Below are 21,859 nucleotides of genomic sequence, written 5' to 3'. Positions count from 1 at the left end.
ACTTGTGTCTTGGTTTGGATATATTAGAAACTCCTTCCTTCCAGAATACTTTACCTGTATGCTTTTTTTCAAAGTCAAATATCATCAGCTTTTACAATATTTTGCACTATTATATAAGAAGAATATTGTCATGTAAGCTATTTTTTAATGTGTATTTTGGTCACTGCAAAATAAGCAGAAGGTAAATGGGTTAAGTATTTTGGGTCAGATGGTGTCGATTTGGAAAAACAGTCGTAGTAAGATAAGGTATTTGTTAATATTTCACGGAGTATATCTTTAATGGATGTTTGGGTCTAAAGGCTTGAATTGGTTTATTGTTCCAACTTCTAAGTGAGTTCAAATCAGTATAATACTATTCATGACCTTCTAGGAGGCATTAAGATTGTTATTGTTGGCTGTAAATAATGAGCACAGTTTAGTGAATACTGTGTTAGTTACATGAGAGTTATAAAAGATGACGGTAAATGTGTATCTTGTTTAGATAGAAGACAATAAAATCAGACATATAGACTTGGAAAATGTGACGCTTTTGGCCTTTTACATTTCTTATATTGAAAGCTGTGTTTGGAAGTCAACATGGGCCACTTCTTTAACTTGTTTTCTTACATTGCAAAATTTGCCTTTTGGTGGTCAAACATCTTCAACGTTAACTGAATGTTTTTAATTGTGTTATTATTTAATAATATGTATTACCGTATGAGATCATGTTAGATTAAATTCGATGTGTATTTTCAGTATATCCACATAATCTCTCTCTCTCTCTTAATTATTACTGGCCAATGTTTGCTTGGAAAACCGTGAACAACCATATGTTGTAATAAAATAAGAACAGGTGAAGATGTGAAGGATATGGATTGAATGTGTATTTATTGTTATCATCCCAAAAGATGCACCATATATTTATTTTGAAAAGGCTGCACCTTTAGTAAAAATTAAATAAATTTACATACAGTTTTAAAATTTTGCACTTAAATCCTGTGTATTCTTCTTATGTGACCTTTGCTATTGTTTTTATTAGAAAAAGAAATATGCTTTTCTATTAGTGTGGTTCTGTTCGTTCTTACTTTTGATACTAAACGCGTTGACATTATGTAATGAAACTCGTCTCCACCTATTTTGTTGGGGAAGCCCCCAGGAACTGCAGAATCTCAGGCACTTGTGTATTCTGGGCAAGATTGTGGAGATGGAGGTGGCAGTCCTTCTGGTACCCTAATGGATGTTCACGATCCAATGCTTTTACCTGCAAGTTTCCAAATGTTTGAAAGCCTTCACTCTCCTTCAACAGGGATGGAAGAGTGTGTTAGTAATATTCAAGAAGCCACAAAATGTAACTCAGCTGGTCTTGTGAGCTGTGCACCAGCAGCTTCAAATGGTGAAATTGATCATGTATTGAAAGCTGAAGCATTATTGACTTTTGCCCCAGAATATGGAGCAGTTGAGACCCCTTCAAGTGAGCTCTCCTCAACTGTTTTTAGAAGTCCGTACCAACCAAAATCTCAGAAAGCTGAGAGTTTGAATTCAAGTGGTAGCAATTATGTTTATGGGGCAACACCACCTTCATCTCCTGGCACTAATGGACGTGAAGAAAATCCTTCTCTGGCTGCTGACTCCAGAATACATCCTGGCAAACATGATATTGGTTCTGATCTCCAAAAATTATACACTCAGATAGAGAGAGGTCAAACTCTAATAGAAACAATGTCTATTAAGAACAGTACTGTAACTTCTTCTGAAGGGGCATCATTATCGTTGTTTTCTGGGTTCAACTCTTCTAGTACTGTCAAATCTGTTCAGGATATGACTAATGAAGTTGCTAATAGTGCCAAGCAATTCTTTCTATCTCAACGAACAGTCCCTTCTGTTGAACTTGAGTGCCTTGTGTTCCAGGTCTTTATGTGCAGGATAAGACATACATTATTGCCTTTTGGTAATCCTGCTTCTACTGCCGGCAACAGATCCATTGGCAACATGGGGTTGGGACAATTGCCTGGTGATCCGAGTGGCACACCTGACAATTTTCCTAGTAAATCTGAACTGAGGAAGAAGGATTCCATACCAGTTAGAATTGCTGGTGATTTTGATGGAGGGATGCTTGATAGCCCTTTTAATGCACCCATTGGGGTTTGGCGCTCTGTCGGGACGTCTAAACCTGCAAAGCCTGCAATTACACCTACTGCTGAGGTTTTTCCTTCCTCATCTCAGCAAATATATAATGAGGAAGCAATGATTTCATATCGGAAAAGACAGCCACTTCAAGACTTTCTTGATGCCATGCCATTGCTTGTCCAGCAAGCTGCCTCGTTTGTTGATGTTGCATTTGATGGTGAATATGTTGATGGTCCATACAGCTGGCTTGCATTACAAGAGCAGTGTAGGCGGGGATTTTGTTGCGGGCCACATATGGCTCATGCGGGTTGTGGTGGCATTTTAGCTTCTTGCCATTCTTTTGATATTGCTGGTGTAGATCTGCTTGATCCTGTGTCGGCTGATGTAAGTATTGATCATATCTGCTAATCTGCATGACATATGTTCCCTTTGTTTAATTGTAATTATACATGGATATTAAGATTAGTTAAACATAAAAAGTAAATGAATCAGTTGCATGGTGATATTGGACGAGTTGACCTGCTATTAGAAGCGGATCAAAATAATATTATAGTTAAAGTGAAATGGAGTATGACTTTTTAAAAATTGTGCTTTCCTTGGTTCATCTTTGTGTTTATGCTACCCAAACCTTTCAGGTTCAGGCATCATCAGTGATAAGTTTGCTGCAATCTGATGTCAAAACAGCTTTGAAATCTGCATTTGGCTCCTCAGATGGACCTTTATTTGTTACTGATTGGTGCAAAGGCCGATCACTTTCAGCAGATGCAGGAACTACAAGCGAAGGATTATCTGCTGAATCTACTTTAAGTGAATATAGGGATTCATCTATTACTACAGCACTATCTGTGAGCGACCCAGTGAGTCCGTCCCAATCCACTGCTGGTATGCCATCTGGTTTGAGAGGTAAAGTTCTACAATAGTTACATTACTATGCTGGGACGCATTAGGTGGTCAATATTTTTAGTAATTGTATTTTCTAGTATTCGTTAATCGTTGTCAAAGCTTTACAAGTCTTTTTCTCCTGCAAATTAATTTGAGGTTAGATATTGACCTTAGTTCATTTTATTTATTTAATTTTTTTTTTAATATTTTTGTGAACTACTAAGCTCTCCATTGTCGTGCATAATTATTAGTGCTAACAAGAACTGTAAGAAAATATTCTTAGCTACCACTGGTGGTTATAGAAAGTTGTAAATCATTCCTCATATTGTTATTGTCTCAATTATCTCTGGTGCTGTGCTTTGCTGGAATCACATAACATTTCAAATGCTAAAGGATAGTACAAAATTTCCTGACAATGCAAGGCTGCTGAATATCATTTTGGGCTTTCAAAGCATCAAAACAGTGCACTAGGTTAATTGTTCTTAACACGCACGGAGACTTTCAGAGAAAGATGAAAATTAATTGAATTGTCAAAAGTTGGAAATCCTTTAAATGCTAAATAATGGGTACAAAATTTCCTGACCATGCAAGGCTGCTGAGTAACTTTTTAGGCATTTAAAGCATTTAAAAAGTGTACTTAATGTACTATGTTAATTGTTCTAAAGTTGTCCAGAGACTTTCAGACAAAGATGAAAAGTAAATGAATTGAAATATTGGAAATCTTAGCCACGGAATGATAACAATGGAGATTTGGACTGGCTGGTGTTGTCAAAATTCTCCAGATCCAATGGAAATTGACTCAACTGTACTCACCAGACAACTTGATTAATAAATTTAAGCATCAATTGGGTGGAATTGTGATGTAACTCGGGTTTTTGATCAATTGGGATAGCTGACTGTCATGGTGGATTGTTTTAGTAGCAGTGAAGCTTGGTGGCTGGGAAATTTGATAGTGAGATGCACAGTTGAAGGAAGTCAGAATTAGATAAACATAATTTTATCCAGAGTTCCAATGCACAATGTTTTCACTCATCAGCACCTTGGGAACTTTTTGTAGGGAGAGAAAGAGGGGGGGGGGGGGTGGTTTGAGATCTGGGACAGATAGCCAGTTCCTTGTTGAATTGATGCAGATTTTCTGTTGTTTATGATATTAGGGCCCTTGCCTCAACTTAAGCAGGTCTGGGTAATGGGGGGGGGGGGGTGAGGGGCTTTCATTCTAGTTTTTTTTTTTTATTATTTTTTTTTTTTTAAGGGAGGGGGGGGGGGGGGGGGGTGAGATCTGGTACAAATAGCCAGTTCCTTGTTGAATTGATGTAGATTTTCTGTTATTTATGATCTTAGGGCCCCTTGCCTCACCTTAAGCAGGTCTGGGTTATGGTAGTTGTCATGTTGTGGGGCTTTCAATTTCGTTTTATCTATATCAATTGATTAATGAGTTCCTTTGTTGGATGTGCAACATGATTTGGTTGGCACATTATTTGGGATGGGTAATATTCAAGGAGGGAACTATAAATCTGTATGGTGGCTGTTTCATCTTTTACTTGTCAATGATTTTTATTGATTAGTTTTTAAATATCCAACATAATAAGGTCTGTTGTAAAGCTTTCTGCCTGCAGACCTGTATATTCTGATCTTAGCTATTGGCCCTTACCTACATTATTTGAGCATGTGAAATAATTTAATTGTAAAATGAACTTAATATCCCTGATTTGTACTTATTGAGCCTTATCTAAACTAACCTTTGTGGTAAAAAAAAAAGCTGTAGATCTAATTGGTGAAGTTAATGTTAGCTGTTGAAGGCTGGTTAAGCTTCTTTTATGACAATAATTTTTACCAATCTCTTTATTTATCAGATGGGAGTAAAGGGGATGACACTGGTCATAAAAGGTCTAACCAGGAGCTCTGCATGTCAGAGTCAGAGCCACAGCTGCGGTCACGGAGGAGACCTTCTCTGCTTGTGATTCCATCTACTTCTATACTTGTTGGGTATACAACTGATTACTCTCGCTCTTGTTCCTTTTTTTGGACTTGTCCCCCCCCCCCTCTCTCCGGCGCATGTTTTCTGTGTTTAATGTGATTAACCTTTTATCATTAGGTAGTTGTGTATCTTTTGGTTACGTTAATGTAAGAATTGACCACCTTTTTTTTAAGTAAAAGTTCTTGACGTTTTGAATTCCTAATTACAAGCAATTGCCCCTTTTCAAATAATCAAAATTTTGTTGATATATATCGATTTAATATTTCATATTGTTTTAGGAGACGGTCTTTCAAGGTTTTTTTTTTTTTTTTTTTTTTTTTTTTTTTTTTTTTTTTGGGTTGAAAGATGACGGTTTTACAAGTTGATTGCCTGGAATTGTTGCCTAATGTAACTTGTTAACCATGGTGGCAAAAAAATCCAATAATCTCCATTGTTAGGATAACATGAAATTGTGTTGTAGGTACCAAGATGATTGGCTGAAGACATCAGCAAGCTCTTTACAGTTATGGGAAAAGGCTCCGCTTGAGCCGTATGCTTTTCAAAAACATGTAAGTTACTAGAGGTTTGTCAGATGGAAATTGGCTTGTCATATTCCACTAAATCTAAAATATTAGAATAATTGTGTTTTACAAAAACCAATTTCACAAAACTGGCCTTAATCTTTGTCTGATGTTTTCTTGGTGTCATTTCAAATCCTTATTTGGTGGCAGGTGTCTTATTATGCTATCTGTCCAAATATCGATTCCCTTACTATGATGGCTGCTGATTTTTTTCAAGAACTTGGAAGTGGTGAGTGAAAAATACTAGTATCTCATCTTCTAGCTCCAATTTTCTAGCTTCGCTTTTATTATTATCTTCTAGCTCCAATTTTCAATAACTTGGAAGTGGTGAGTGAAAATATTATTATTATTATTTTATTATTATTATTATTATTACTATTTCGTATTATTTTTTTTCTTCAGACAAAAAAAAAAAAAAAAAAAAATCATGCAACCTATAAAAAATTGGTAGGAAGCCGAGAAACAATCTGGGCGCCCACTCCTCTAGCTATAGCAAAGCTTATCCTAGTGAAAATATGTGCAGCAGTACGAGCCCCTTGGTATTATTGTTATTGTTATTAGTGTGTAAGGAACCAGAATTCATAAAGTAATTAATTAAAAGATTAGGCTAATTTAAGGCAAGCTTGATTCTTTGACTAATTAATTCGAAAGCAAGAACGATTACAAGGATAAATAATAACTTTAGGCTATCAATCTCAAGGGTAGCTTGAGGCTACTAATCTCCAATAAGTTCTCTCAAATTTTCTTGATAAGTGGCTACTACTACAAGCCTTACAATTTATAATCAAGCACTAAACATTGCCCTAAACTAATTTCGGTTGACTTCTAATACTTGGGAATAACAACTCTCTTGCCATGGTTATCAAAGTGGTGTCTCCTCCTTTTCAAGCTTGTCTCTTTCCCGAATTGGCTTTCTTGACAAAGGCTACTGCTTCCCCTGTTTCTCTAATTCTGAATTTGATTTGCTTGTGAACTTGTCACTTGGTCAACGTGACCCTTCTTGGCCCTACGGTGATAAACCTTAATGGGTTGGCCCAAATTCGGCTCCATCACATTACCCGCCTCCTTTAGATTCACCTTGTCCTCAAGGTGGAAAGACGGAAAACTCTCCGCTATGGCGGTGTTGTCCTCCCAGGTGGCTTCGAAGTGGGGCAAGCCGCGCCACTTGATTAGAACCTCAGCTTTAGCACTCAGTACTCAGGCACTCAGGGGAAGGGCACACCTCTAACACCTCTTCGGGGTCCACGACCAGCTCCATCTCAGTTGTCAATTGCGTCGGTCGGAATAGTTGGGTTCACCGGAGCCGTCCGTACAACGCGTTTGAGTTGTGAAATGTGGAACACGGAATGAATCTTGCAAGTCGGGGGAAGATCTAAACAGTATGCCACCTTCCCTACCCTCTCGAGCACACGAAAGGGTCCATAGAATTGTGCTCCTAGCTTCTCATTTGGCCGTTTGGCTAAGGATTCTGTCCAATACGCTGGAGCTTCAAGAACACATCTTCCCCAACCTCGAATTGCTCGTCACGGCGTTTCTTGTCTGCATACTCCTTTTATCACTTGTTAAGCCTTTAACAGATTAACTCTCAACTCATCCAGCATTTCATCTCGCTCTTTCAATACCTCCTCTAACCCGTCCACCGACGTGTGCCCATGACCAATCCGCTAGGTGGATCTTGCCCATACACCACCTTGAAAGGTGTGAGTTTGGTGGCTATATGGGGCGATGTATTATAGGCGTACTTCGCCCAATGTAGCCAATTCGCTCACTTCTTCGGCTGATCGGCGATGAAGCAACGGAGGTAAGTCTCCAATCCTTTGTTTACAATTTCGGTTTGGCCGTCCGACGCGGGTGATACGCCGTACTCCGCTTCAGTTGAGTCCCTGCAATATGAAAAGTTCTCGCCAAAAGATACTCATAAATACCCGATCTCGATCGGAGACAATGGTGGAGGGAAACCCGTGCAACCAAACAACCTCCCAACGAAGTAATCATCCACTTTGAGGGCTTTGAATGGGTGCTTCAGCCCGGTAAAATGGCTATATTTCGACGGTTGGTCCACCACAACCAACATGGAGTCAATCCTCTTCGACACCGGCTACCCCTCCACGAAATCCTTGGAGATATCCTCTCAGATGGCCGCCGGAATTGCTAAGGGCTGTATAGCCTCATCGGACTCCTCTGACTCGCCTTATTCCTTTGACAAATGTCGCATTTTCAAACATAATCTCCCACGGCTCATCTTATTCCGACCCAAAACCAGTCGATGGCGAGGCGGAGGTATGTTTTGACCTCTCCGTCGTGGCCGCCTGTTGGGGTGTCATGATACTCATGGAGTAGGATTTGGATGATCTTAGAGGACTTAGGCAAGACTATCCTCCCTTTGAACATAACCCGTTGGCCTTCTAAGTGGAAGCCTATTGGCTTTCTTCACCCTTCTCAAGGACCAATCTGATGTGGACTAGCCATCCATCAGCTTCAATTTCCTCTTCCAACTCCTTCTAATTCACGGTTTGTGAGTGAATTGCACCTTTCCTTGATCCATGCGGGATAGAGCATCGGCAACCCGATTTGATGCTCCCGGCCGATATTGCACCTCAAAGTCTAACCCCGCGAGCTTCCTCATCTATTTCTATACCCTCCGCCCGCCTCTCATTGTTGTGTGATGTAGCGAAGATTTTGTTGATCGGTCCTCGCTACAAAATGCCTTCCTAGTGCTTGCATCTCATGATTGCCAAGCATATGGCCGTAAGTTCTTTCTCATAAATCGATCTCTCCCTAGCTCTTACTCCCAATAGCTTGCTAAAGTAGGCTATGGGTCTTCCACCTTGCATCATTACCGCTCCTACTCCAAACCCGGAAGCATCGATCTCCACAACAAACTCTTTGGTAAAGTCGGGCATAGCAAGAAAGGGTTCCTTTACCATGGCCCCCTTAGTGCCTCAAAAGCCTTGGTCGCTTCCACCGACCACCCAAAGCTATCTTTTTTTAATTGTGACGTGAGGGGTGCCGCAATTCGAGCGTAGCTTACTACAAACTTGCGGTATTATCCATGAGCCCAAGGAACTCCTGTAGCTCTCTCAAATTCTTAGGTTGGTCCCACCTCCGGATAGCTTCCACTTTTTCTCTATCCATGGCAACCCCATAGGCCGCAATCACATGACCAAGGTAGGCCGGCATGCCCAAAATCGCATTTCTTGAGGTTAGCGTACAATCTATTTTCGGCCAACTTTTCGAGCACATTTCTCACATGCTCTGCATGCTGTTCCACACTCCTACTATAGATCAAAATGTCATCATAGAATACCAACACAAATTTTCTCAAAAATGGCCGAAATACGTCATTCATCAAAGATTGAAACGTAGCCAACGCATTAGTAAGCCCAAAAGGCATTACTAGGAACTCATAGTGGCCTTCATGAGTCATAAATTCTGTCTTGTGAGTGTTTTCGGGTTTCACCCGAATTTGATGATAGTCGGACTTCAAGTCCAACTTAGAAAAGACCACCGCTCCATGGAGCTCATCTATTACCGGAATAGGATATTTATCAGGCACCGTCTCCTTGTTTAGAGCATGATAGTCGACACAAAATCTCCAAGACCCATCCATCTTTTTCACAAGCAAAACCGAACTACTAAAGGGGCTTGTAGATGGTCTAATGATGCCGACCTCCAACATCTCTTTGATGAGTTTTTCAATCTCATCTCTTTAAGCTTGGGGATAACGGTAATGTCTCACACTAACCGGGTTGCTACCCCCCTTTAGGGTAATCGCATGCTGATTGTTTCGGCTTGGTGGCTTGGTGGTAACCCGTTGGGCATGATAAACACCCATTTGAAATTCTCGATCACCTCTCTTAAGAACTCCAGCACTACACTCTCCTCTTTCGGCTCCCTTTCCACCTCTACACGGTTTATCTCCACGAGCATTCCCCCCTATTTTTTACAAAGGTTCCGGATCATATCTTTAAGGGACACTTGGGTTTTGTCGAGGGATGAATCACCCACCAAGGTAATCGACACCCCGCAATGCTAAAACTCATGATATGAGTTTTCCAATTTGTGTCACCGCTCCCAACTTCTCAAGCCATTGCACACCAAGAATCACGTCGACATTGCCAATCCCAAGGGTAAGAAATCCTCAACCAACGTCACACCTCCGTTCAATTTGATCTTCACCCCCCTACACACGTCACTTCCCCTCATGGTTTCTCCGTTACCTAGAGACACCTCAAACTCGCCCCGCTTATCAAGAGGCACCTTGGCTTCTTGGATCACACGGAGCGATAAGAAATTGTGTGTGGCCTTGGGATCTATCATCACCTCTTTCCCTTGCACTCGACCCTTAAGCTTCATTGTTTTCGGATTGGTTAACCCAACCACAGAGCATAATGATACTTCCACTGCCTCCTCTTCCTCATCACTCTCGGCTTCCCTTTCCACCTCCAGCTCTCCGGCCAACATCGACACGCTTAGCGCTTTCCTTTTACTCCGATGCCCGATTCCCTAACGCTCGTCACAACGAAAGCATAGTCCTTTCGTTCGACGATCTTGCAGTTCTTCTTTGGTAAGTCTTCGAGGTTCATTAACTGACTTGCGCTGGCTGTTAAGGTTTACTGAACCTTAACTCACCAGTCTTGGCCAGATGCAGTTTTGGCCCGCACTTGTAGGCAGCCCATAAGTAGAAATGAGCCCTCCTCCTCCTTTGCTGCATGCTCCACCCGTGCTTGGCAGCTGAGCTCGACCCACCACGCCATGGGACCGCACTGGCCTTCCCTTTGCTAACCCGATCTCTCTCTTCAATTTTTTCAGCTAGGTCCATGGCCCGTTCAAGAGTAGTTGGGTCCAACAACAACCTGAGCTCAGCCTTGATTTCTTCTTTTAGGCCATTAAATTGGCCTCTCATTATCTCCTCTGGAATATCATCAAGGGGAAAAGCTAACTCGATAAATTTCCTTCTATACTCCTCTACGGTTGCCGTTTGATAAACGGCCAACCATTGTTCCTGGGGCGACCCTGAATTCGTCGGCCGGAACTCCTACAACAGTTGGGAGTGCAAGTCCGTCCAGTGTGCGAAGGGCCGTCGCCGATTTTGTAGGGCTGGGCCGTCCATCGCCATCACTGTCGCCGTTACACGATCTACGTCGGAGAGTTGGTAAAAATCGAAGTACATCTTGTCCTTCATCACCCAATTATCAGGATCCTTCCCATCAAACATCGGCATATCAAGCTTCTTGTGTTTCCACCGACCTCCGGCGCCACCACCCTCTTCCAGCCACCCTCATCTCCTCCACTTCTGAACTCTCCTCCTCCTGGCATTCGCACCTCATTTCCCCAATGCTCTCACCGTTGAGGTGGTGGTAGCGGCCGCGGCCATGACCGCGCGTATCTTCTCCTGAAACGTCTCTTGTTCCTTCGCCACCATGTTGGCTTGCACCTCCTGGTCGGTTCGGAAACAATCGACCCTGCCTTTGAGCCTCACCCTATCTTCTTCCTTCCGTTTCCGTTCCGCTTCGAAAAGCGCCGTGAAGTGGTTGTTGATATTTTTTAGGGTGTTAGCCATGGCTCGGCTCACTACCTCTGCCAGTGCGCGTCCAATGGAGGCGTCTTGGTCACTCTGTTTTTCTTCGATCGACTGCAATCGAGACTCAACCTCTTGTAACTTCTCTTCCACCGTGTAGGCACGTTGACTTAGCGTCGGTCCCGTCATGATCGATTCGCTCTGATACCAAGTTGTAAGGAACCGGAATTCACACAGTAATTAACTAAGAGATTAGGCTAATTTAAGGCAAGCTTGTGTCTTTGATTAATTAATTTGAAAGCAAGAACGATTACAAGCATAAATAATAGCTTTAGGCTATCAATCTCAAGGGTAGCTTGAGGCTACTAATCTCCAATAAGTTCTCTCAAATTTTCTGGATAAGTGGCTACTACTACAAGCCTTACAATTTATACTCAAGCACTAAACATTGCCCTAAACTGATTTCGGTTGACTTCTAATACTTGGAAATAACAACTCTCTTGCCATGGTTATCAAAGTGGTGTCTCCTCCTTTTCAAGCTTGTCTCTTTCCCGAATTGGCTTTCTTGACAAAAGCTATTGCTTCCCCTGATTCTCTAATGCTGTCCCAGCTTCCCCTTGGTTACCATTGAATTTGATTTGCTTGTGAACTTGTCCCACTTGGTCAGCGTGACCCTTCTTGGCCCTACGGTGATAAACCTTAATGGGCTGGCCTAAATTTGGATCCATCACATAGTATTAGTGTTAGTACTGAATTTTCATTTGGGTAGCATTTGTTGTCCCCTGTTTTTAATTCGTAAATACTTCATAAAGAGTTTAATATGTTATATGATGTAACATGCCAGTGGGTTTGAAAATACTTGGCGTTGTAGATACTTTGCCAGTGAGATGGAAAGTTCTTTTCCGTGTTTTCACTACTTGATATACTGTCCTCCAAAAGGATTAGTGTATTTTAGCTGCTATCTTCATCCAGATATCTGTTTCTTTTTCTTGACCCATAGCCTTTGGCTCAATATTTAAGGAGAGGAGAGAGAAATTGTAGTTGGTGCCCCTTGGTGGTTTACTTCATTACCCCAAAAGTTGCCCCTATTTGTACTTTATGAGGTTAATTTATTGAATTTGTTTACCAAAAGCTAACCAAATATAGTATGGATGAAGTAATATGACATTTTCATTTAAGGAATGTTAGTCAAGTTAATAGAAACGGAGGAAATACCTTTCATGAGTGACATGCATAAGGAGACGTTGTGAAGTTTTATTCAATTATAGAATATGAATAATATTTATGTTGGGGCAGCCATGATGTGTGTTACTTCTAACGGTCATTTAGGCCTCATATCCAGGTCGACCTAACCCGATACTCATCCGGGTATGGAATTTGCTCCAGATTTTGGGAGCAGTATTCGGATACAGCAGTCGGCAGCTTAAGGGAGTGTTTTTTTTTTTTTTTTTTTTTTTTTTTTTTTTTTTTTGTTGATGTGTAAATTGGGGGTTGTGGCACGTGATAGACTTTTTATTCTGTGTACAGCTGTACTACACTACCACAGTACCATTATTTTTTTTCCCTTTTTTAATTCAATTGTTCGTCTTTTAATGCTGTACTTTATTACTTTTGCTATTATTATCTTTTTATTGTCTTTACTATCCCTGGAAAACATTGTAGGACAGATTTTACTTTGACTTTTCCACTTCATTTTTTATTTTTTATTTTTTATTTTTGAAAAAACTTCAATTTTTTTTTATATATATATTTTTAAACAAATTCTTTTACTTGTTCCCTGTCCCTATACCCATGTCTGAAATAAGGACATGGTGTCCGTGTCTTGAAAATATAAATTTGCCAAGCCTTTGGAATAACATAGGCCATGATGGTGTACCTTGTCTTGTCATTCTGCTTGTTAAGGTATTTTGTTATCGGGGCTTATTGTTTCCTCATCTTTGCAGAATTTGATTGATCTTTTTTTTACTTGACTGTAATGTATAGATATCCTCATGTTTGGGTATGTTACTTCTGAAACATTCGTGTTTGGGAGATAATAATTGTAATTCCATTTTGTTGAGGTTCTTAATATTATCTCACTTAAACATGAAAGAGGAGGTTGTACAAATATCCTCCCTCTCTAATCCAACTCAGAAATTAGAGGAGGAAAATGAAGATTGGACCAAAACGCATTCCTTAGACATTAATCGATCGATCATAATTATTACCCAAGTGAATGTGGCTCTTATCCCTCAGTGTATTGTGCCTCAAAAAAAGTTTTCTGTCTTGCCCCGGGGGATGGATGGATGTGTGTAGCCTTATGCTTATCAAGAACACCATCACTTGCCCACAACTAATGGAAGCTATTTTTAAAATTATGTATAGTTATGAAAAATAGTTGCATCTCATTGGCTTGCTTTTAGACCCCTGCATACCCTTTACTTACACGTGTAATAATTTTTTTGTATTTTTTGATTTTCCTGCCCTTTAGCTTTAGGATAGGATCACTACTTTTTATAATTTACTTTTTCTTCTGTCTAGTTTATGAGATGTGCAAATTGGGGAGCCATTCACCGCATGCTGTTGGAAATCAAATGGATGTAGACTCAGGGAAGTGTTTAACTTCTGGTTTTGTTCTCCTTGATATCCCCCAATCAGTGAAGGTAGAAAGCACCAATGCTTCTGGTATCGGTATTGGTATTGGGTCAATAAGTGACTTTTATCAGTCTTTATCAAGTAGTTGGGATATTGCAAGCTATCTTAGGTCTCTTGCAAAAGCTCTTAAAACTTTACAACTTGTGTCGTGTTCGGCTACAAATGCAAAAGATGGAAATAATAGTTCCTGTACTGTAAGTGATGTCTTCTTTATCTACATTGTACAATGGTTTTTATTTTTGGTAACAATCTTTGGCTCGGATGGTGCCAAGCATGAAAAAATTGTTGGTTTGCAATTGCCTTATCTCGTATTGCTTGTATTGCACTATTCTTTTGATTTCAAATAACAACATGATGTTTCGTTTCAATTTTTTTGATGAAGATGTTTCCTTTCAATTTTTAAGACCTGTATTCATTTAACCTGTTATTCACACTGTTTTTGATATCATATTGTAAACTCATATGTGAAAAGTGTCATCTTTGCACATTTTAAGTGAATGAAGTGGATCTTTGTGAATGACCACTCTAGATGTAGCCAACCTTCCACCCCCCCCCCCCCCCCCCCCCCCCCCCCCTCCCTCCTATATTGAAATAAGGTTCTGGTGTTGTTTTCTGTTTTCCTTTTGCCAATATTCGACTCTGTTAGGCTTTGGGTGATAAATCTATCATTAGTAGGAAGATTGTTACTTTGGTAAATAATGAGACATTCTGTACTGTATCTAGTTAAGGCTTTTTGGTGTGTGTTTTACATCTGTGAATATTTTGTATTTTATGTTATTCTTGATATTATAATTGTAAGTAATATATTTACAAAAAAGATCATTGGACAGAGTATGTATGCGGACTAGTTTTACCAGCGAAAAGATTCAAATATACGGAGTACAATACTAGTAAAGCAAAGAAATGATCCTTTTAAAATGTTTAAACCTTATACTAGTAATTGATGTCATTGTATATCAACATTATTAAAAAAAAAAAAAAAAAACCTTGCCAAATGTTATTCTGTGATTTCTGTCACAGGGAAAATGTCAACTGTTTAATTGCACTTTCTTTTAGTACTTGTTTGGAGATAATGTTGCTTATATAAAGTCCTCCCACATACCTTTGATCCATAACCGGGTCTTGTCTCAGGAAAATTAGCTAACAAATTGTCATTCTATCACTGGGAGAAATTATGTATCTAGGTTTTAGTGCTTGTTTATCCTACTGTTCTTGGAGAACACTGCAGTGGGGGTGGGGATGGAGCAATGTTTCTAGCAGTGTCATAGATGGTGCTAAAGATAATGCTACTCAGATGTAGTCCTTCACAGACTGGCTGTAGTCTGTATTAGGTCCTTTCTTTGAAAAAAAGTCCTAATTGGAAACTCCAATCCTGTCTTATTTCGATTGCTATTTCTGATGGCCTCTACTTAAATTACAAGATACCTCACTCTCTCAATGTGGTCTAGGAAATCTTTGGAAATCGTATTTGTGTTTTGAGAATCTTATTAATTAGTTAGTTGGCATAAATGTATCAACTTTTATTTTGAACCTTATTTCTACACTTCTGTGCCATATATATCCTCAAGTCTTAACACATATAACCTTAGCATTAGTTAAACTGACACATATACACTATAGTTCTAATAATTCTTTCTCTTGTATGCCAATTGCCAAAAATACATGACATACTCTTTTTATGTTTCTTGGAAATGTGGCCTTTGTGCATGCTAAGTCAGTTGACATTATTCTATGTTGCTATATGGAGCAGGTGATCTATGTTGTGTGCCCGTTTCCTGATCCAACTGCTGTTCTCAAAACCATTGTTGAATCTTCAGTTGCTGTTGCGTCAGTATTTTTCTCAACAGAGAATGACAAAAGAGCCATTTTGCATAGTCAGGTGGGGAAAGCTTTAAACCACGCAGCTGGTGTTGATGAAGCGACCATATCAAATATTCCCACGCTTTCTGGGTTCAGTATTCCAAGGATAGTCCTGCAAATTGTTCCCATAGATGCTATCTTTCGAGTTTCAAGTCCGAGTCTCAATGAACTTGTTTTGTTCAAAGAGATAGCTTTTACTGTTTACAACAAAGCTAGGCGTATATTACGAGGATCATCCAATGAATTTATCCAGTCATCAACCCTCTCTGGTAGATCTTCATCCATGCTGGTGAACATGGCTAATCCGATTCCGGGTATGTGGAAAGACTGTGTCGGTTCTCGTTTTTCGGGTTCGTCCTTATCAAGAGAAGGTGAGTTTGATCCTGGTATGAGAGCTGGAACTTGGGATAATTCATGGCAGACTGCAAGGGCCGGGGGACTAAGTTGTGATGCAAACCGGAGTGGAGATGCTTTATTTCAAGAGCAGGCTCATTACATGTTTGAACCACTTTTTATTTTGGCTGAACCAGGCTCAGAGGAGCATGGAGTATCACCTACACCCATTGGTAATGTGGCTACAGATGATAGCAGTGGAGGATTTGTGCAAAATTCAACACTTTGTGGGGATACAGTACCCAGCTCCCAACTTGATGGATCTGAAGGAGATAGTTATGTATCTGTCCTTCTGAGATCGTCCCCAAGCTTGCATTGTTGCTATGGTTGGACTGAAGATTGGTGTTGGCTGGTGTGCATCTGGACTGATTCTAGGGGGGAACTGCTGGATAATCATATATTTCCGTTTGGTGGTATTAGTAGTAGACAGGATACAAAAGGCATGCAGAACATTTTCGTCCAAGTTCTTCAACAAGGTTGCCAGCTACTGCAGGCCTGTGCCACTCCTGATAATGGTGTGGCAAGAGCAAGAGATTTTGTCATTACACGGATTGGGTGCTTTTACGAGCTAGAATGCCAAGGTATGCATGCATAATCTTTCCACGAGTTTAGCTAATTTATCCTTCTTATGGTCTTTAAAGTTCTAATATATTGCCTTGTAAAAGTGATGTCAATTTCTTACAGATTGCGGCTTAGTTGCCCCTATATCACCATTAGATAATTGGAAATGGAAGCAGAATAGAATGAAATTAGCTGAATTGAACGACCATATTTAAACAATTGGTCTCAATTGTATTAGCGTTATATGTATGCCCCTGTATATTATATGAATAAGACCTTTATGTTAGTATTTGAGGGGTATTTTAAAGTGCGGTCTGGTGGTAATCTTGGAGCAATATGCTTGCACCTCTTCTGCAGCATCTGCAGATGTTCTGTGGGTCATGGTGTCAGACTATCATGTTGGAGAAAGAAGGGTTATAATGTAGCTTGAAATTCTGGTCATCCAAGTCAGTACGATTGGCTATGACTTCATCCCACTTCCACGGCTCTATGCAGCCAATCTTTTTTTTTTTTTTTTTCTTTTTTCCCGCTTCTTTTACTATCATGTTTAGTGATTTATGTGTTGACACAATTTAGTTGTGGAGTGTTGGTGCTCTCGCACTGGTCTTGTGTTCAACTAACATCTTAAGTTGATATATGTCTGAACAGAATGGCAAAAGGCACTCTATTCGATTGGCGGGTCAGAAGTAAAGAAATGGCCATTGCAATTACGCCGAACCACTCCAGATGGTATGCCGACAAACAGTAACGGAGCTTCCCTGCAGCAGCAGGAAATTGAAAGAAGCTTACCTTCATCCCCAAATCCATTGTATAGTCCTCACTCAAAATCTTCTGGCTTTATGAAAACTACTAGTAGAAAGCAGCTTATTGGCGGGCCTGCAGTTGATGGCTCAAGAGGATCACTGCAGTGGGTTCAGAGCATCAGCTTTGTTTCAGTTTCCGTTGACCATTCTTTACACCTTGTCTCTCAAGCTGATGTCTCTACTGGTAATTCCCTCTCTTGCCAGTTCTTTTTCGTTTGTTGCCTTGATGTGCAAGAAATGGCTACTTTACCTATATTAGTGATGACATCAGGCTGTGAAACTGTTAAATTATGGTTCCTGCTCTTGCCTGCTGCTAATGTCCTTATCGTATATGATAATTAAAATACAAAAAGTACGTACTTTATTTTATATTTATTGCGATATTGAGAGTTTCGTGCTTGCCAATGCAAATACCTTACAGTTAATATCTTTAATTGTCTTTTAATACATATTATAAATAAAATTATTTTGAAAATATATATCAAGACAAATCTAGCAAGATTCCACATGACTTTTACTTTTTCTAAAATATAAATCACAAAATGCTGTCAAAGGAATAAGTGTCGATATCACGAAATCCAAATGTTGCAATTAAAAAAGAATGGAGGAAGTATTATTTTGTCATGTGCAAATGTTTATAAGCTGTTCTTGTAAATTTAGGAGAAAGAAATTAATAAACTATGCCTATTTGTAATATAGTAATAAACTAGTAAAATGATTTTGTACACTTGTACCCAAGTATTTTGTCATAATTTTGTACAATGATTCTAATGGTACACGATATTATAATTACTGAGTTGTGTATCACTCTATTTGATTATATCAGTTCTCAAGAGTTTCATCGAATTTCAAACTCTTTTAATCTTTGTTTTCCTTTAGTTGCAACTTGGGGGATGCACAATCTTTAGGAGAGGAGAAAGATAGAGAGAGATATCTAGAGTGACCCATTTGATGAGGAGAGAGAAACACTAGGTAGAGGAAGTATATTTCAGCTTCCCAAAAATGGATATGTTTTAAGCTTGTAACCAAGCGTGTTTGGTGGAAATGGTGGGAAACTCACCTTGTGACTTTACGTTTGTGCCCCATTATTTACATATGCTTGGGGGTAGTAGATTCCCTTACCTTCCCCCTCTCGCCTTTTTGACTTTTAAAAAGCCACTAATTTAAGCCCCACCATCTACAATTCTACATATGTTTGGGGGTAGGTGATTCTCTTACCACCACCCTCAGTTTTGACCTGAAGTATATTTTTTATTTTTAAAATTTTGTGAATAGTTTCTTAATTTAATTCGAATTTGTGACGTGCAACTCCTTGGCAGAGCTCTCTATTCTCATGAAATTTTCCTCCTTTGACCATCCTTGGTAATTTATACATGATAAAATACAGTCGTATTACTTGTCTAAGTTATGTGTTGAAAAATGTGAAAGATATATGCATTGATATTAAATGCTCCTATTATTTAGAAAATAGAATGACTGTCAAGACTAACAGCATTTTCATGTTAATTTTGTATTGAGTAGAGGCATACAAGCATTATTTACTATATTTTGAATTGTAATGACAATTCCTAAAACAATTGCTATGTAGTGATTGAGGAAATATGAAAGAATTCATTAGGGTACCTTACTACCTATTTTTATATCATGTTTTATCTCTTATATATAGGCATATAGCAATGTCAGCTTGCTCTGTTACTGAATGAAATCTTTTTGTTTCCAATACAATAAGTTGTCCTTAATTTATTAGCAAATGATTTTGCTGCAGGGAGCAGTCAAGGTAGTGGCATTACAGGTTCATTGAATTACGTTGAAGGATTTACCCCTGTTAGATCTCTTGGTTCTACATCAGCATCTTACATTTTGATCCCTTCTCCTAGTATGCATTTCCTCACTCCCTTCCCTCTTCAGCTTCCAACATGCCTGACCTCTGAATCCCCTCCTCTGGCTCATCTCCTTCACAGTAAAGGTTATGCAATTCCACTTTCAACAGGTTTTGTTGTCTCCAAAGCTGTTCCCACACTTAAAAAAGATATCAACAAAATAAAGGAAGAATGGCCTTCAGTTCTTTCAGTTAGTCTTGTTGATTTCTATGGTGGTTGTGGCGTTCCTACTGAAAAATTGGGCAGAGCACTCCCTAAGCAAGCAGGAAGGGGAATTATTTCTGATGTCAGGGAGTATGAGCTTGAGATTCATTCGATTCTTGAGTCTGTTATGGCTGAACTTCATGGCTTATCTTGGTTGACAGTGAGTCCAGCATATCTGGAGAGACGTACTGCACTACCCTTCCATTGTGACATGGTGTTAAGACTGAGAAGGCTGCTATATTTTGCTGAGAAGGAAATCTCTGGTCTGCCAGAAAGGCCACAACTATAATCCTAGTCGACAGATGATTATGTTCATTGAATAGATGTTAGCATAGGGATGTGAATCTAGTATTCTTTAATAGGCTTCTTTGCGGTAGTACACGTCGGCTGGGTCGACTAATCAGTGCATCTGTATTGTCATTTAACGTGTAAATTCTGTATGTATATTATCTCCCGGGGAAAATAACTGAACCCCCATTGGCAGATAAGCTGTAGAATATTAATCAAAGAAAGTAACTAGCCTGAGAAAGGTGTATAAAATTATAGGAACATTAGGACTACATTCTGATTAAATGGCAGGAATTGGTTTAAGTGAGTTAATAGCACTGTTTCTTGTGATTTGAACTGGAAACTGTAGCTTCTTTCTCTACACTAGATGGTGTATAGACAGACTTAAAGAATAGTGACTATGGACCCTTTATTCCTTCTGTTTATCCCCAGTGATGGCTGAGATTTGGTTACAGGCTTGTGATATGAAGTTTAGAGTATTAGTATGATTATCCATAGTTACATCATAACATGTGTTGTTTTTCATTACTATTGTCAAGTTACATCACATAACTATTATGATTATATGACATTACTTATCTGACAGTGTTGTACTTTTATGGCATTACTATTGTCAAGTCACATTATATTTTGACATCAAATCACTATAAATATAATTGGATTATATGACATCGTTATACTTAAATAACATCATTAAATTCATATGACATCATTATAGGGAAGTTACATCTCTTCATTATACTTTTAGCCTTTTAGGATATCATTATAATCAACCTACATAACATCACTATGCTTATATGACATCATCATATTTCATGAATTTTAAAATTGAAATAAAACTCATTCCTAGTACTTTATAGACATCTTTATAAGTGTCTTATGGTTTCAAACCACCTTATATGACCCCAAGGGTTACCCTACGCAGTCAGTTTATTTTTTGAAAAAATGTAAAAATTGACTCAAAATCTTGTATTATAGCCTTCAATTTTGGACAATTTTTTTTTTTTTAAACTTTTTTGGACCTGGAAAAATAATTTTTCGAGATGCTTCCCATGGACTGATGGACCCTAATACACCCTCGGAGTTCATTTGGGTCGGTAAAACCATTCTATATACCTTTAATCTGTCAATTTATACGTTTACAACTTACACCGATTTCATAAACCTAATGCTACGACGGATATTTATGACAACATATAGTGATCATATATGGTTCCAAACGACATTATAAAACCTCTAGATGCATCCCTTAATATGTCAAGACTTTTCAACACCGGGTCCCAAAACCTCCGATATTGCCTAAAAAGCGTGAATTATAGTCTTTAATTTTGCAAATTTTTACCTTTTTTCTACCAGGAAACAAAAATTGTTGAGAAATTTCCCATAGACCCTAATACCCATTGAGAGTCCAATTGGGTGGGTGGAAACATCCAATTTGCCTTAAAACATTCAATTTACCCATTTACATACACACTTCTTTTCTTGGCTATAAACTTCCACGGGGCCCTTATGTACCCGACTAATGGTTGTATATGGGTCGGAATAACATTATATGACCTCGGTATACATCCCATAGAATTATGTGAATTTCAGACAACAGGCCTCGACTTCTCCTAAATTGCTCTGGTTTAATGTATTATAGCCTTCAACTTTGGCTTTCATACATCATTTTTCACCCAGCGAGATTATGTATCTAGGTAATTTCATGGGTTCCCAAAGGGCCTTGAATAGTTCCCGGAACCATCTCATTCATTTTTAATCATCGTGTCTTAAAGCAAAGACGACATACCCTCAAATGATAAATAATATAAGATGCACCGCTAACCTCGTTTTCCAAATTATGGGGGGGGGGGGGACGAATTAAAGCGACATAGGGATGAATCTTATTGGATCGTGGAATCAATGCCACTCTTCCACTTACAATATCCCGTTACTTATTTAAGTGGTCTGCAAAGAATTCAACCGGCCAATATGTGGGAATTATTCTTTAAGGCGGCTATTGCGGCACATCCACCGTGCGAGCTTAGCCTTCGACAAGTGCCCTTAAGAGCCGAAGCCCCTACTCTAGGACGGCGATGGATGGGTACATGTGTTGCTTTTGACCCGGATTCCTACTTGGAGGCGTTTAGTCATAATCTAGTACATGGTAGTTTCGCGCACTGGCTTTTAAACCAAGCGCGATGACCAAT

The 21,859-nt window shown here is 39.3% G+C and overlaps 1 protein-coding gene across 1 annotated transcript in view; it reads left to right on the top strand.

The window, feature by feature from the left end:
- LOC145574093 (mediator of RNA polymerase II transcription subunit 13-like) overlaps positions 1 to 20,122 on the top strand; it is a 28,323-nt gene extending 8,201 nt beyond the window's left edge. The window contains exons 15-23 of the mRNA XM_081631831.1: positions 1,129 to 2,490; positions 2,742 to 3,009; positions 4,842 to 4,974; positions 5,427 to 5,514; positions 5,677 to 5,755; positions 13,568 to 13,875; positions 15,432 to 16,515; positions 17,144 to 17,482; positions 19,064 to 20,122. Of these exons, the coding sequence (XP_081487957.1) occupies positions 1,129 to 2,490; positions 2,742 to 3,009; positions 4,842 to 4,974; positions 5,427 to 5,514; positions 5,677 to 5,755; positions 13,568 to 13,875; positions 15,432 to 16,515; positions 17,144 to 17,482; positions 19,064 to 19,671 (4,269 nt within the window). The 3' untranslated portion in view covers positions 19,672 to 20,122. The remainder of the gene's footprint in view (positions 1 to 1,128; positions 2,491 to 2,741; positions 3,010 to 4,841; positions 4,975 to 5,426; positions 5,515 to 5,676; positions 5,756 to 13,567; positions 13,876 to 15,431; positions 16,516 to 17,143; positions 17,483 to 19,063) is intronic.
- The last annotated feature ends 1,737 nt before the right edge of the window (positions 20,123 to 21,859 follow it).

Source organism: Chenopodium album, chromosome 13 (assembly GCF_948465745.1).
Source record: "Chenopodium album chromosome 13, dcCheAlbu1.1, whole genome shotgun sequence".
NCBI lineage: Eukaryota > Viridiplantae > Streptophyta > Magnoliopsida > Caryophyllales > Amaranthaceae > Chenopodium > Chenopodium album.
Note: the sequence above shows the minus strand (reverse complement) of the source record. Positions and strands in the feature narration are given on the sequence as shown.